Source organism: Tachyglossus aculeatus, chromosome 16 (genome assembly GCF_015852505.1).
Source record: "Tachyglossus aculeatus isolate mTacAcu1 chromosome 16, mTacAcu1.pri, whole genome shotgun sequence".
Taxonomy (NCBI): domain Eukaryota; kingdom Metazoa; phylum Chordata; class Mammalia; order Monotremata; family Tachyglossidae; genus Tachyglossus; species Tachyglossus aculeatus.
Genome location: NC_052081.1, coordinates 26,588,402 through 26,601,107, shown reverse-complemented (window position 1 = coordinate 26,601,107; position 12,706 = coordinate 26,588,402). Strand labels below are relative to the sequence as shown.

The 12,706-nt window shown below is 42.6% G+C and overlaps 1 protein-coding gene across 4 annotated transcripts in view; it reads right to left on the bottom strand.

Moving 5' to 3' along the window:
• RAB11FIP2 (RAB11 family interacting protein 2) overlaps nt 1-9,128 on the bottom strand; it is a 54,478-nt gene extending 45,350 nt beyond the window's left edge. Inside the window, exons 1-2 of one of the 4 annotated variants that reach the window (XM_038757710.1) lie at nt 9,047-9,128; nt 8,246-8,615 (exon numbers count right to left, since the gene is read on the bottom strand). In XM_038757710.1, the coding sequence (XP_038613638.1) occupies nt 8,246-8,595 (350 nt within the window). In that variant the 5' untranslated portion in view covers nt 8,596-8,615; nt 9,047-9,128. The other 3 variants (XM_038757712.1, XM_038757709.1, XM_038757711.1) reach the window with 3 other exon arrangements.
• Between the last annotated feature and the right edge of the window lie 3,578 nt (nt 9,129-12,706).

Below are 12,706 nucleotides of genomic sequence, written 5' to 3'. Positions count from 1 at the left end.
GACAAGATTTTCTTTTGAAGAAAATATGCAAACTGAAGTTCTTGCACAGTGATGAAAGGAATTAATAAATCAAATAAGGGGTTTATTTTTAAAAACCCTAAGCTATTCCTGTTAGGGTCCATTTGCTTTACATGCAGTAGCAATTCAAGTCAAATAACTAGTGAGAATACTTTAATGTTTTTCAAATACGCATTCCACTATAGTACTGAAAAGCAAAGTTTATTTTAGCTTTCTTTAGAGTATTTTCAGCTATAAAAATTGCTCAAGTGATCAAAATGCCATGGGCGGTTGTTACAAACAGGAAAATAACATCAAACTACAATAACAAAGAATGGAGGAACTTTTACTAGAACACTCTTCATTTTATTTAATAATGAATCATAATATTCATTCTTGTAGTCAGGATGATTTTTAAATGTCTCTCCTACTAAGCTTGGAAAATTTTCAGACCTATAAATTCGGGCTTGACCTAATTTTGTACTAATGCTTCCTCTCACTGTTAAAATCATGACATACCTGATATAACCCTCAAATATCAGTATATTCCAGTTAGACCAACAGTTCACAGCCTCGTGAACTTGAAAGCAAAAAAGAATCACAGAACTGTACGCCCCATGCGTCTTAGGGAAGGGAATACAGAATTACTGGCCAACAGAAAGATACTGCATTTATTTTAAAACAGCACACGGGCTAGACAGGATACCGGAGACCTCAACTATTTAAATACAGAAAAGGTTTTTCAAATAACTCGGAAAAGATGAAAGCTCCATTTCAAAAATTCCTACCTGAAAGATAAACTTGGGTACTCTATACCCGAGGTCGATTTTTATTTCAATACCATTGGACGAGGTTCCCTAAACTATTAAAATCATGCTCCAGTTGTCATGGATGTGGAAAAAAAAAACAAGGTCATTTTTGACCTTTGAGAATCCATCCATATCGGGACCCAGGCAGTCCAGACGGCGTGTAATTAAGACTTTGACAGAGCTGGCTTCGTATTAATGTCTGTCTAGACCGGAAGCTCATTATCGGCAGGGAATGCGTCTGCTAATTCTGTTGTATTCTCCCAAGTGCTCTGCACATGATACGCGCTCAATAAATACCACTGATTGATCGAATGATTCAGGCAACAAGTAAGGCAAAGACCCTTTCAGGGCACACTTTCTAAGGAGCGACAGTGGGGCAGTGATGCTTAGAAATCCGAATGGGCCTTGTCCAAGTTGGAAAGGTTAGGTGTGTTAACAGGATGCTGGGAGGAGAACACAATGGCTCTGGAGCAAGAGCTTGAGGGTCCCCCTGGGGAATCTCTAAGGTCAGGGCTTCCAACATGCTTCCACATGACATGATATCATGGCATTGTGCTGCACAGGCACAAAGAATGGCATGACAACATATGCCATTCTGCGGGCACATGCAGTGTAAACGTAGCATCAGCATACAAAATACTGCACGCACACACATGGTAGGGTGATGATGAATAGATTGGGAAGGGGTGGTCATTTTTTTCCCTGGTCTGGGAGGGTCAAGTGTCTGACTGTGACCCAGGAGGTTCAAGCATTCAGAACGAGGTCTCTGACATTTGGAAATGTTTCACGAGAGGGAAGTACCAGCCTAAAAAGCCAGGCTTAGTAAGTTACAAGATGGAGGTTGCCAAAGGCTTTATGAATGCTAACTGGTTCGATGGCTGAGCTTTGCACGGTCTCTGTGGATCTAGAGTTCATCATCATCTTTTAGATGTTCCTCTCCGAGTCCCCAAAATGTCTGGGAACTAATCTTTGCTGTCTTAAACACATTTTTAAAAATAGCATTCCATTAAAAAAATGGATTCTATGTAGAAGCTCTTTTTTGCGTATCCATCTAGTCTCTTCATCAGCGTCCATCCGTTCATTTGGGGTTTCTATAAATTGAAATGATTTTATCACAGATTTACTCTGCAAACTGATATACCCCTTCTCCTCAACACGTTATCCAACCTTGGCTTCACTGACTCCGTCCTCTCCTGGTTCTCCTCCTCTCTGGCCGCTCATTCTTAGTCTCCTTCGCTGGCTCCTCCTCTCCTTCCCATACCCTAACTGTAGAAGTTCCTCAAGGGTCAGTTCTTGGTCCCCTTCTATTCTCCACCTACACTCACTCTCTTGGTGATCTAATTCGCTCCCACGGAGTCAGTTATCATCTCTACCTCCTCCCCTGTTCGCTCTCCCTCCCTCCAGGCTCACATCTCCTCCTGCCTTCAGGACATCTCTACTTGGATGTCCTCCGCCACCTAAAACTCAGCATGTCCAAGAAAGAACTCCATATCTTCCCTCCCAAATCCTGTCCCCTCCCTGAGTTTCTCGTCACTGTGGTCAGCAATACCATCCTTCCCATCTCACAAGCCCGCAACCTTGATGTCATCCTTGACTCCGCTCTCTCATTTACCCCCCCATATCCAATCTGTCACCAAAGCCTGCCGGTTTCACCTTTACAACATCACCAAGATCCGCCCTTTCCTCTCCATCCAAACCGCTACCACGTTAGTACAATCACTCATCCTATCCCAACTGGATTACTGCGTCAGCATCCTTTCTGACCTCCCAAACTCCTGTCTCTCTCTGCTTCAGTCTATACTTCACTCTGCTGCCCGGATTATCTTTTTACAGAAACGTTCTGGGCATGTCATGCCTCTCCTCAAAAGTCTCCAGGGGTTGCCTATCAACCTCCATATCAAGCAAAAACTCCTCACTATTGGCTTCAAAGCTCTCCATCACCTTGCCCCCTTCTACCTCACCTCCCTTCTCTTCTTCTATATCCCAGCCCACAAGCCCCACTCCTCTGGCTCACCTCCTCCAAGAGGCCTTCCCAGACTAAGCCCCCTCAGCTCCTCCTCCACTCCCCATCGCCCCGACTCGCTCCCTTTGCTCTACCCCACCCTGCCACACTCGTGTATGTGTTCATATCTATAATTCTATCTATTTATATTCATGCCTGTTTACTTGTTTTGATGTGCATATAGCTATAATTCCATTTATTTATATTGATGCCTGTATACTTGTTTAGATGACTGTCTCCTCCCTTCTAGACTGTTAGCCCACTGTGGGCATTGATCATCTCTATTGCTGAACTGTACTTTCCAAGAGCTTAGTACAGGGCTCCGCACACAGTAAGCGCTCAATACATGACTGAATGAATGAATTAAAAAATGTAGTTTGGAGGGGGTCCACTCAAAGTCTCTTTCCCCTACTTGCCACAATAGGACATTGGTGCCACCCCTTCCCAATCTTAACTTTGTAAACAAAATAGACATAAATATTCAATAATCTTGAAAATTTGGAGATTGAGCAATTAAGGTTTGGAGCCTTTTACCACTCTTGCTCTTGTTCACCATTGTCCACATTGACAGAAATTTCTCATCCAGAGTGACAGAAATTTAATATTTTACTAGACATGACTAGCTAGTGAACTAAATTTAAAAAATGTATGATTTCCGACAAAGTCACACACACTACAGCTTCTACCTTTTAGGACGATAAGCATTATGAAATCTTGGAATGAAGGGAAAAGTGGAAAACTACATTTATTTCTCCTATAATACCAGGGTTAAGTTCTTGACAAACTCCACATTAAAGAAACCTCACTCTACAAGACCGAAGCTGTGCACAAGTTCACAGTCATTTTTTCTGATATCACTTTGTTTTGTGAAAATACTGGTTATGGAAGGCCTTACTATTTTATAATGGTCCTTGTTTTTCCAATTATCCAAGAGAATCCAACCTAGGGGAGGGTGAACCACTCCATTACCAAGTTGGGCTTTGGAAACGAAAGGTAGTGATGCACAAATTGTGTTAAGCTCACTGCCAAGAAGGTGAAATTGCCAAATGCCATCAGTTGCTTGTAGCACCTATATTCCTAATCCCATCCTCAGGAAATGGAGACTGGCTGCTATAATTTTCCCCCCGGAAAAGAAGAGCAATCTTCCCTATCTCGTGAGCTTGGGATAGCTATTCCTTTCAAAAAAATTTCTAAAAATCAGGTTACCCATCTCTCGACTTCAGGAAGGCCCCAAACCTCTAGTATGAGCATGTTGCACCACTCCAATTACTCTGACACTCTTCACGAGTCCTGTGATACTGAAATTTACCCAAAAGGAAAGAAATAACCTTCCTGAACAGCTTGGATTGAACCTTTCACATTAAAATAAATGTGCTAAAATAATAAAGTATTTTTAAGAAGGGCTGTGGGTAACGCAGAGTTCACCTGTATTACTCAACTAAGGCAAATGATAAAATATGAAGAAAATAAATGTCAGAAAGGGTAAGAGATCATTCTGTGTGATATTTGGAAGATTGGGTAGCAAAAAATTCGCTTACGAAAGACATGAAGAGAGAACACAAAATGGTGTCACTAAAAGTAAATGGACGGGAGAACATACTAGGGGAAAAAGCAAAGATGCTGAATGGTTTCACTGACAATCCCAACAACAATAAGGCATAGTAATAGGACAAATATAGCAGTTGATTCATCAAATGGCTCACAATAAATGAAAAATGAATCTTTCAAGAGATGTGCTCTTTTTTTTAACTTTGACTCTGAGCCCCATGTGGAATCTGATTACCTTGTATCCCAGTGCTTAGTATAGAATTTGGCACATAGTAAGTGCTTAAATACCACAATCTTCTGAGTCACTGATGATTCATACCCCTGTCATTCAGTTCAAAGCACTCAAGAACTGAAACCAGAATCCTGCGGCACCAGTCTACGGAATGAACAGATATTAATTCATCAAGGTAAAACTTCAGGTGAAAAGTATGGACACACAGGATATTAGCCAAATCTTTTGACATACTGAAAGTAGTGAAAGGTGAATACAACAGTCTATTTTTTATTGTTCCCAGTGCTTAAATTTTTGTCCTGAGATGATTTACTACTGATTTACAATCTTACTTCCAAAGAGAATTAAACCCGGGATTGAATAGAGGTCACAACTTTAAAAAAAAAAAAAAGGAATGAGGATTCCAGTTATTACTGTTAAGGGCCCAAAGTTTTAGGGATGCCTGCCTTCTAAAAAACACTAAGCTTCTGAAAAGAAAAGAAAAAACCAAAAGCACAGATTTTTTAACATGTTACAGTGATGGAACTGTTTTACCCTTTTAGGACTGAACCCAAAAAAGTGATGAAGCGTATTGATGGATGATGGAAATAATAGTTAAATAATAAAAATGATTATGTTGTTTTAGTGCTTTTTTTAGAAGGATATAAGATGAAAGCCTTAATAAAACCTCAAAGACTTCAAGACTCATCCCAAAAGTATTATGCAAACATTCCGTGTTTTCTAGATCTGTTTTCTAGATCTTTGTGATGACAAGATGACATATCACTTGTGATAGAACAGAATAAATTCTGATTTATCCTAAGGTACTTGATTTAAAAAAAAATTCAGCCTCAGGTCAATACCTTTTGTTTTAAATACTCAAGTGGGAAATGCCTATAAACCACTGGGTTATCTGGACAGAAGAGGGAAAGACTGACCTTCTCCAAGATACAGGTGCATTAGTACAGCTAGAGAAAGAAGTTTTAAATCTGCCTGTTCCATTCAATTTACTCAGGGGCTCAAACCACTTTAACTTTAACTAGCTTAAAAAAAATCACCACAGTTGTAAAAAGCAATACATATGGAACAACAGAATGTCCAAGTTTACCATTCTGTTATATTAAACATTGTTTTATTTCCTCAAGCCCTTTACCAGCCTCAACCCAGACACCCACTAAAGTTTAAGATGGAGAACTTCTTTTTCCATATCCTTGTTTATAAGGCTGGCTCAGATTCACTTTCTCCTAATTATTTTTTTCAACACGAAGTCAGAGTAAAAACGATCACTTTTTAAAAAAAATTTATGTTTTAATGTAGAAGTAGCAATCAACCTGTAAACACACTTATGTTTGAGGGTATCCCCCCAGGCTTCCACAACCTGTGGTTTTCCTTGAAATTATAAATCAGCTGGTAGACTTTACCAATCCTGTTGATTTTCTAAAAAGCACTTGGGAATTACTGACAAACCTCTGCACTGGGCAGAATATTAAATATCTGTTTTGTAATACACCAGTGACTCAAGCCTGTCTCTCAGCACCACATGTACAGCTGCGCTGGAAAGAGGAAGCTATTAAATATATTAAAAAGTAGAAATGCGCCCAATAAAGACACTTCATCAAATAACTTGCTCACAGTTATACCTAAACAAGAAACGGTAAGGCTACAGTAACAATAAAAAAAAGTTACTCTGGATACAATAACACTGCAAACCACATTAAACACATCTACAGGCAAAATTTTATTTCAACAGGCACATCTGAAGTTTTGCACTTTAAAAGTAGGATGCTGGATTCCTGGAAACTTTTACACGTTCAGATTAATATATCGCAGAAAGAGGCGGATTCAGTTAAAGAAATATTCTATTGGTTATTTCATCCTGAGAATGTGATGTCATATGGGGGGGACTTTTCATTTTCATATCTGCAATACATCTTCCTTTAATAGTCTCACATTGTCAAATGTATACATCCATATTAAAAAGAAGCAGTTTCTTGAAACATTAACAGACAAGTGTTGCCTTCTAAAATACAGTCTCAATACAACAACTTTCTATTTTGGAAACCAAGTTAACAATTCTCTAACTCCAATTTTAAATTTGGCATCACAAAGGCAATCCAAAATGCTATCGAAAAAAACATCTCGGCACATTTCCTTAAACAATTAACAGCCAGAGTATGAACTATCACTACAGTTGGTTACCTTTTCACCCCTTCTCACTGAGACATTTTCAACTAGGTAAGCAGCTTTTAAATATTTTATCACTTTTCAACTCAAATTCTTGCTTTTCCTTATTTCTGTATTTATTACCTTGCACGTATTAGGATTGGACTAAAATTCAAGGCCAGGGACTACGGTGAAAACGATCATCCACAGACAGAAAAGCAAGAAAAACGACTGTTTAAAGGGCTATCAGGGATGTGCGCTACCAATGAAAAAAGTTAAAAGTTCTAAAATGGGGAACTGTTTTGCAAGTATGACAAATGCACATTCAAGTTTTTTCATTGATTTCTTTCAGTTTCTAGAGCTGTCACAACTGGAACATTTTTCCAAGTTGGGATCATTTGAAGATTTCCCGCGACTTGCTAGCTAAAAAGGTCCTAAAATTACTTTTTAGGGATTTTCCACCTCGTGACAACAGTGGATATAGATTGCCATCACATTTTCTATTAGGGTTTCTATTCACTCTGACAAAACACTTTTGAAAACATACTATAAATCAGGGTAAAAGAACCTATTAAAAGGACCATACTTCTAATGAACAGGGGTATGTTATTAAATCACGTCATAGGAATTTAATCTCTATACTTAATCTTAGAAGAATTTAGCTTGGTCCAAATACATTACCTTTGATGAAGAATTAAGAATTTTGAGTAGGCCTTACTCAAAAAAAAAGTCATTAGAATACATGGGGAAATGTTAGCGCGTTATTTCTACCATCTAGTCAACATTTTTCTCCCGCTTTCAAAAAAAGAAAAAAATCATTATTTCCTAAGGAAGAAAGGTTTGAAATGAGGTAACCTAGGCCCATTAGTTTGTAATCCTAAAAACGCCTTTGGGGAACCTACTTTTTTCAACATTTTCATGGAAATATTTTTGACACGTATTTTTTAAGTATCTAAAATTGCTCAAAATAGGGAAAAGGATAACTGGATGGAAGTTGGAAGATATTTTCTGGGCTTCTGAAATTATGAGGAGCAACGACAAATCACAAAAGGGCCTGGGCCCGGGGCTAGTTTTAACTGAGATCCCTGAACTCCTCAATTAGTTATCTCTTTGGGGATGGGGATGCCTCGCTTTCAAGGAGTACTAAGAATGAACCGTGGGTAAATTAAGTGTGCTCCTGTCCTGGGGGACAAAAAGGGAACGGTAGTACTCCCTACGTCTACTTTTAGTGCTTAATGGCATTTGTTGAGCGCTTACTAGGTGCCAAGCACTGTTCTAAGCGCTGGTTTGATCTCTAGGCAGGTGCTTGCTGTAAAAGAACGGTGGACCATCTGTGACCATTTCAGGCAACTGAGCATCATTTCTTGGACGTCTGGATGGCTACCAGGATGGTCTTTTCAACGTGACGCTTCTTCTCTCCAGAAGCGGGTGCCCCAGCTTCCCACTCGTTAATCCCACGGCTGAAATTCGGCAGCCGCCCTCCCGGCCCAAAGCAAAGTAAAGGAGCCAACTTACTCTGTCTTCCTCCTCTGTTTGTCCTCAAAGATGTCATTGAGATTGATGGCCACCTGGCCCAGAAACTTATCGAGCCCCACCAGGGACCTGTGCATCACTACCAGGAAGAGAAAATACTTCTCTGGATTGCCGTGCATCAGTAATCCGGGGAGCTCGAAGGAGGCCTCTTCTTTCCAGACGGGATCCAGGGTCTTCTCGGCTACGGAGGTGGAATATTTCTCCTTGCCCAGCTGGATGATGGTGTAGGTGTCGTTGGTGCCACTTTTGCCCTTTGGCTTGAGATCTTTGGCTTGGAGGACCGTGACCTGGACGTGGGTCGGGAACCACTTCTGGGCTTGTTCCGACAGCATCGTGCCGCCCCGCCTGGTTCCTGATGAAGCACACAGACACAAGCGGTAACTAGGCCGGACAAACCCGGCGGCCGATTCTTTCCTCAGGGCTTCGTGGGGGCCATTGGACGGAGGGAGATCGGGATAGCGGGGGGGAAAGGCCTAGGCGGCTCCGGTCCTCCCTCGTCCCCCCACCCCGTTCGACGCGGACGGCTGAGGGGTGGGGAGACCCCCGTCCATCCCTCGGTGGGCTGAGGCCTTTCAGGGGGGCTTCCTCCCCACCACCACCACCACCACGATGGGTCGGATCGGGGGGCCCTCGTGAGGAGATGGGATGGGGAGGAAGGAGGCGTCTCCCCCAGCCCCACGATACGAACCACCCCTCTGTGCCTCTGTCAATCAGCGCCCCTCTCCTCCGGCCTCGGCCGCCGAGGCGCCGTTAGGGGCGGGGGGGGGGGGGCAGGATGGCTACCGGTCCCTCGGGCCACAAGCCTCCTGGCAACGGTTAGGAGGAGGCGACGGGGGCACTTCCGGGTTGGCCTCCTCCATGGTGCTCGAGGGGAGGCGGAGCAGGCCGCGCGCGCGCGGCAGGGGTCAGAGGTCAACCCCTTCCCCCGTTCCCGTGGCAACGCGAGGGACGCCGCCGTTCTGCGCCTGCGCGGCGCCCGGCGCGCGCTTACCTGCCAGGCCGGAGGCGTTTCTCCTCAGGCCGAGGCGCGCGCCCTGTTTAGTCACCATCATCATCAATCGTATTTATTGAGCGCTTACTATGTGCAGAGCACTGTACTAAGCGCTTGGGAAGTACAAATTGGCGACATATAGAGACAGTCCGTATTTATTGAGCGCCTACTGCGCGCAGAGCACGGTGCTCATTCGTTCATTCAGTCGTATTTATGGAGGGCTTTACTGTGTGCAGAGCACTGGACTAAGCGCTTGGGAAGTCCAAGTTGGCAACGTATAGAGACGGGCCCTACCCAACAGCGGGCTCACAGTCTAGAAGGGGGAGACAGACAACAAGTCAATCAATCGTATTTATTGAGCGCTTACTGTGTGCAGAGCACTGGACTAAGCGCTTGGGAAGTCCAAGTTGGCAACATATAGAGACAGGCCCTACCCAACAGTGGGCTCACAGTCTAAAAGGGGGAGACCGAGAACAAAACCAAACATACTAACAAAATAAAACAGATATGTATAAGTAAAATTAATAAATAAATAGAGTAATAAATATGTACAAACATATATACATATATACAGGTGAGCCCAACAGCGGGCTCACGGTCTAGAAGGGGGAGAGAGACAACAAAACCATTCATTCATTCAATCGTATTTCAATCAATCAATCAATCAATTGTATTTATTGAGCGCTTACTGTGTGCAGACCCTGGACTAAGCGCTTGGGAAGTACAAGTTGGCAACATATGGAGACAGTCCCTACCCAACAGTGGGCTCACAGTCTAAAAGGGGGAGACAGAGAACAAAACCAAACATACTAACAAAATAAATAGAATAGATATGTACAAGTAAAATAAATAAATAAATAAACAGAGTAATAAATATGTACAAACATATATACATATATACAGGTGAGCCCAACAGCGGGCTGACAGTCTAGAAGGGGGAGACAGACAACAAAACCATTCATTCAATCGTATTTATTGAGCACTTACTGTGTGCAGAGCACTGGACTAAGCGCTTGGGAAGTCCAAGTCGGCAACATATAGAGACGGTCCCTACCCAACAGCGGGCTCACAGTATGTTTGTACATATTTATTACTCTATTTATTTATTTATTTGGGACAACCTGATCGCCTTGTATCCCCCCCAGCGCTTAGAATAGTGCTTTGCACATAGTAATCGCTTAACAAATACCATCATTATTATTATTACTGAGAGCTCACCTCCTCCAGGAAGCCTTCCCAGACTAAGCCCCCTTTTTCCTCTCCTCCTCCCCCCCCTCTTTGCCCTACCCCCATCCTCTCCCCACAGCACTTGTATATATTTCTACATATTTATTAGTTTATTTTACTTGTACATATTTACTTCTCTATTTTATTAATGGTGTGCATATAGCTATAATTCTATTCATTCTGACGGAATCGACACCTGTCAACTTGTTTTGTTGTCTGTCTCTCCCTTCTAGACTGTGAGCCTGTTGTTGGGTAGGGGCCGTCTCTGTTGCCAATTTGTCCTCCCCAAGCGTTTAGTACAGTGCTCCACACACAGTAACCGCTTAATAAATACGATCGAATGAATGAATGAATGTTGTCGGATTGTACTTTCCCAAGCGCGTAGCACGCACCGGGAGCGCTTAATAAATCTGATGGCCTGAAGGAATGTTTTTCCAGCATCCTTTTAGTAAATAATAATAATAATGATGGTATTTGTTAAGCGCTTACTATGTGCGAAGCACTGTTCTAGGCACTGGGGGGATACAAGGTGATCAGGTTGTCCCACGTGGGGCTCACAGTCTTAATCCCCATTTTACAGATGAGTTAACTGAGGCCCAAAGAAGTTAAGTGACTTGCCCAAAGTCACACAGCTGACAAGCGGCGGAGTCATTCGTTCATTCATTCATTCATTCAATCGTATTTATTGAGCGCTTACTGTGTGCAGAGCACTGTCCTAAGCGATTGGGAAGTACAAGTTGGCAACATATAGAGACGGTCCCTTCCCAGCAACGGGCTCACAGTCTAGAAGGGGGAGACAGACATCAAAACAAAACATGTGGACAGGTGTTAAGTCGTCAGAACAAATAGAAATAAAGCTAGATATCAATCGCATTTATTGAGTGCTTACTGTGTGCAGAGCACTGTACTAAGCGCTTGGGAAGTACAAGTTGGCAACATATAGAGACAGTCCCTAGATGCACATCATTAACAAAATAAATAGAATATTAAATATGTACAAGTAAAATAGAGTAATAAATCTGTACAAACATGTTTACAGTTGCTGTGGGGAGGGGAAGGAGGCAGGGCCAGGGGGATGGGGAGGAGGAGAGGAAAAAGGGGGCTCAGTTTGAGCAGTATTAGAACCCATGACCTCTGACTCCCAAGCCCGTGCTCTTTCCACTGTGCCACGCTGCTTCTCCAGTTACCCTCGTCTTCCCGCTGGAGTTTCCCACCCACCCCACCCAACTGTAATTCCATTTAAATACTCCCACTAAAATGGAGTGAAATGGAGGTGATCAAGTGAACCTGGGACCCAACCTTGCAGTACATGTTGTGTGGCCCATTGGGTATCTAGAGCCATGAAGAGAAGGTTCCCAATGGAAAAGGAAGACCCTGAGACGTTTAGATCAATCAGTCAATCATACTTATTAATAATTATGATGGCATTTGTTAAGCGCTATGTGCCAAACACTGTTCTAAGCATTCGGAGGGATACAAGGTAATCAGGCTGTCCCACATGGGGCTCACAGTCTTAATCCCCATTTTCCAGATGAGGTAACCGAGGCACAGAGAAGTGATTTATTATTAATAATAATAATAATAATAATAATAATTTTGGTATTTGTTAAGTGCTTACTACATGCAAAGCACTGTTCTAAGTGCTGGGGAGGATACAGGTGATCAGGTTGTCCCATGTGGGGTTCACAATCTTAATCCCCATTTTTTAGATGAGGTAACTGAAGCACAGAGAAGTTAAGTGACTTGCACAAAGTCACACAGCTGACAATTGGCGGAACTGGGATTTGAACCCATGACCCCTGACTCCCAAGCCCATGCTCTTTCCACTGAGCCACGCTACTGAGTGCTAGCTGGGTGCAGAGCACTGTACTAAGTGCTTGGGAGAGTACTTGCTTGGGCAAGTCACTTCACTTCTCTGGGCCTCAATTACCTCATCTGGAAAATGGGGATTAAGACTGTGAGCCCCACGTGGGACAACCTGATCACCTTGTATCTACCCCAGCGCTTAGAACAGTGCTTGGCTCATAGTAAGTGCTTAACAAATACCATCATTATTATTATTATATAACAGACACCATCTCTGCCCACAAGGAGTTGGCAGTCTAGAGCGCTTACTGTGTGTAGGGCACTGTACTAAACTCTTAGGAGAATACAAAATAACACGGTTGGTAGACACGTTCCCTGCTCACAGTGGGCTTTTAGTCTAGAGGGATAGTGAATTTTTT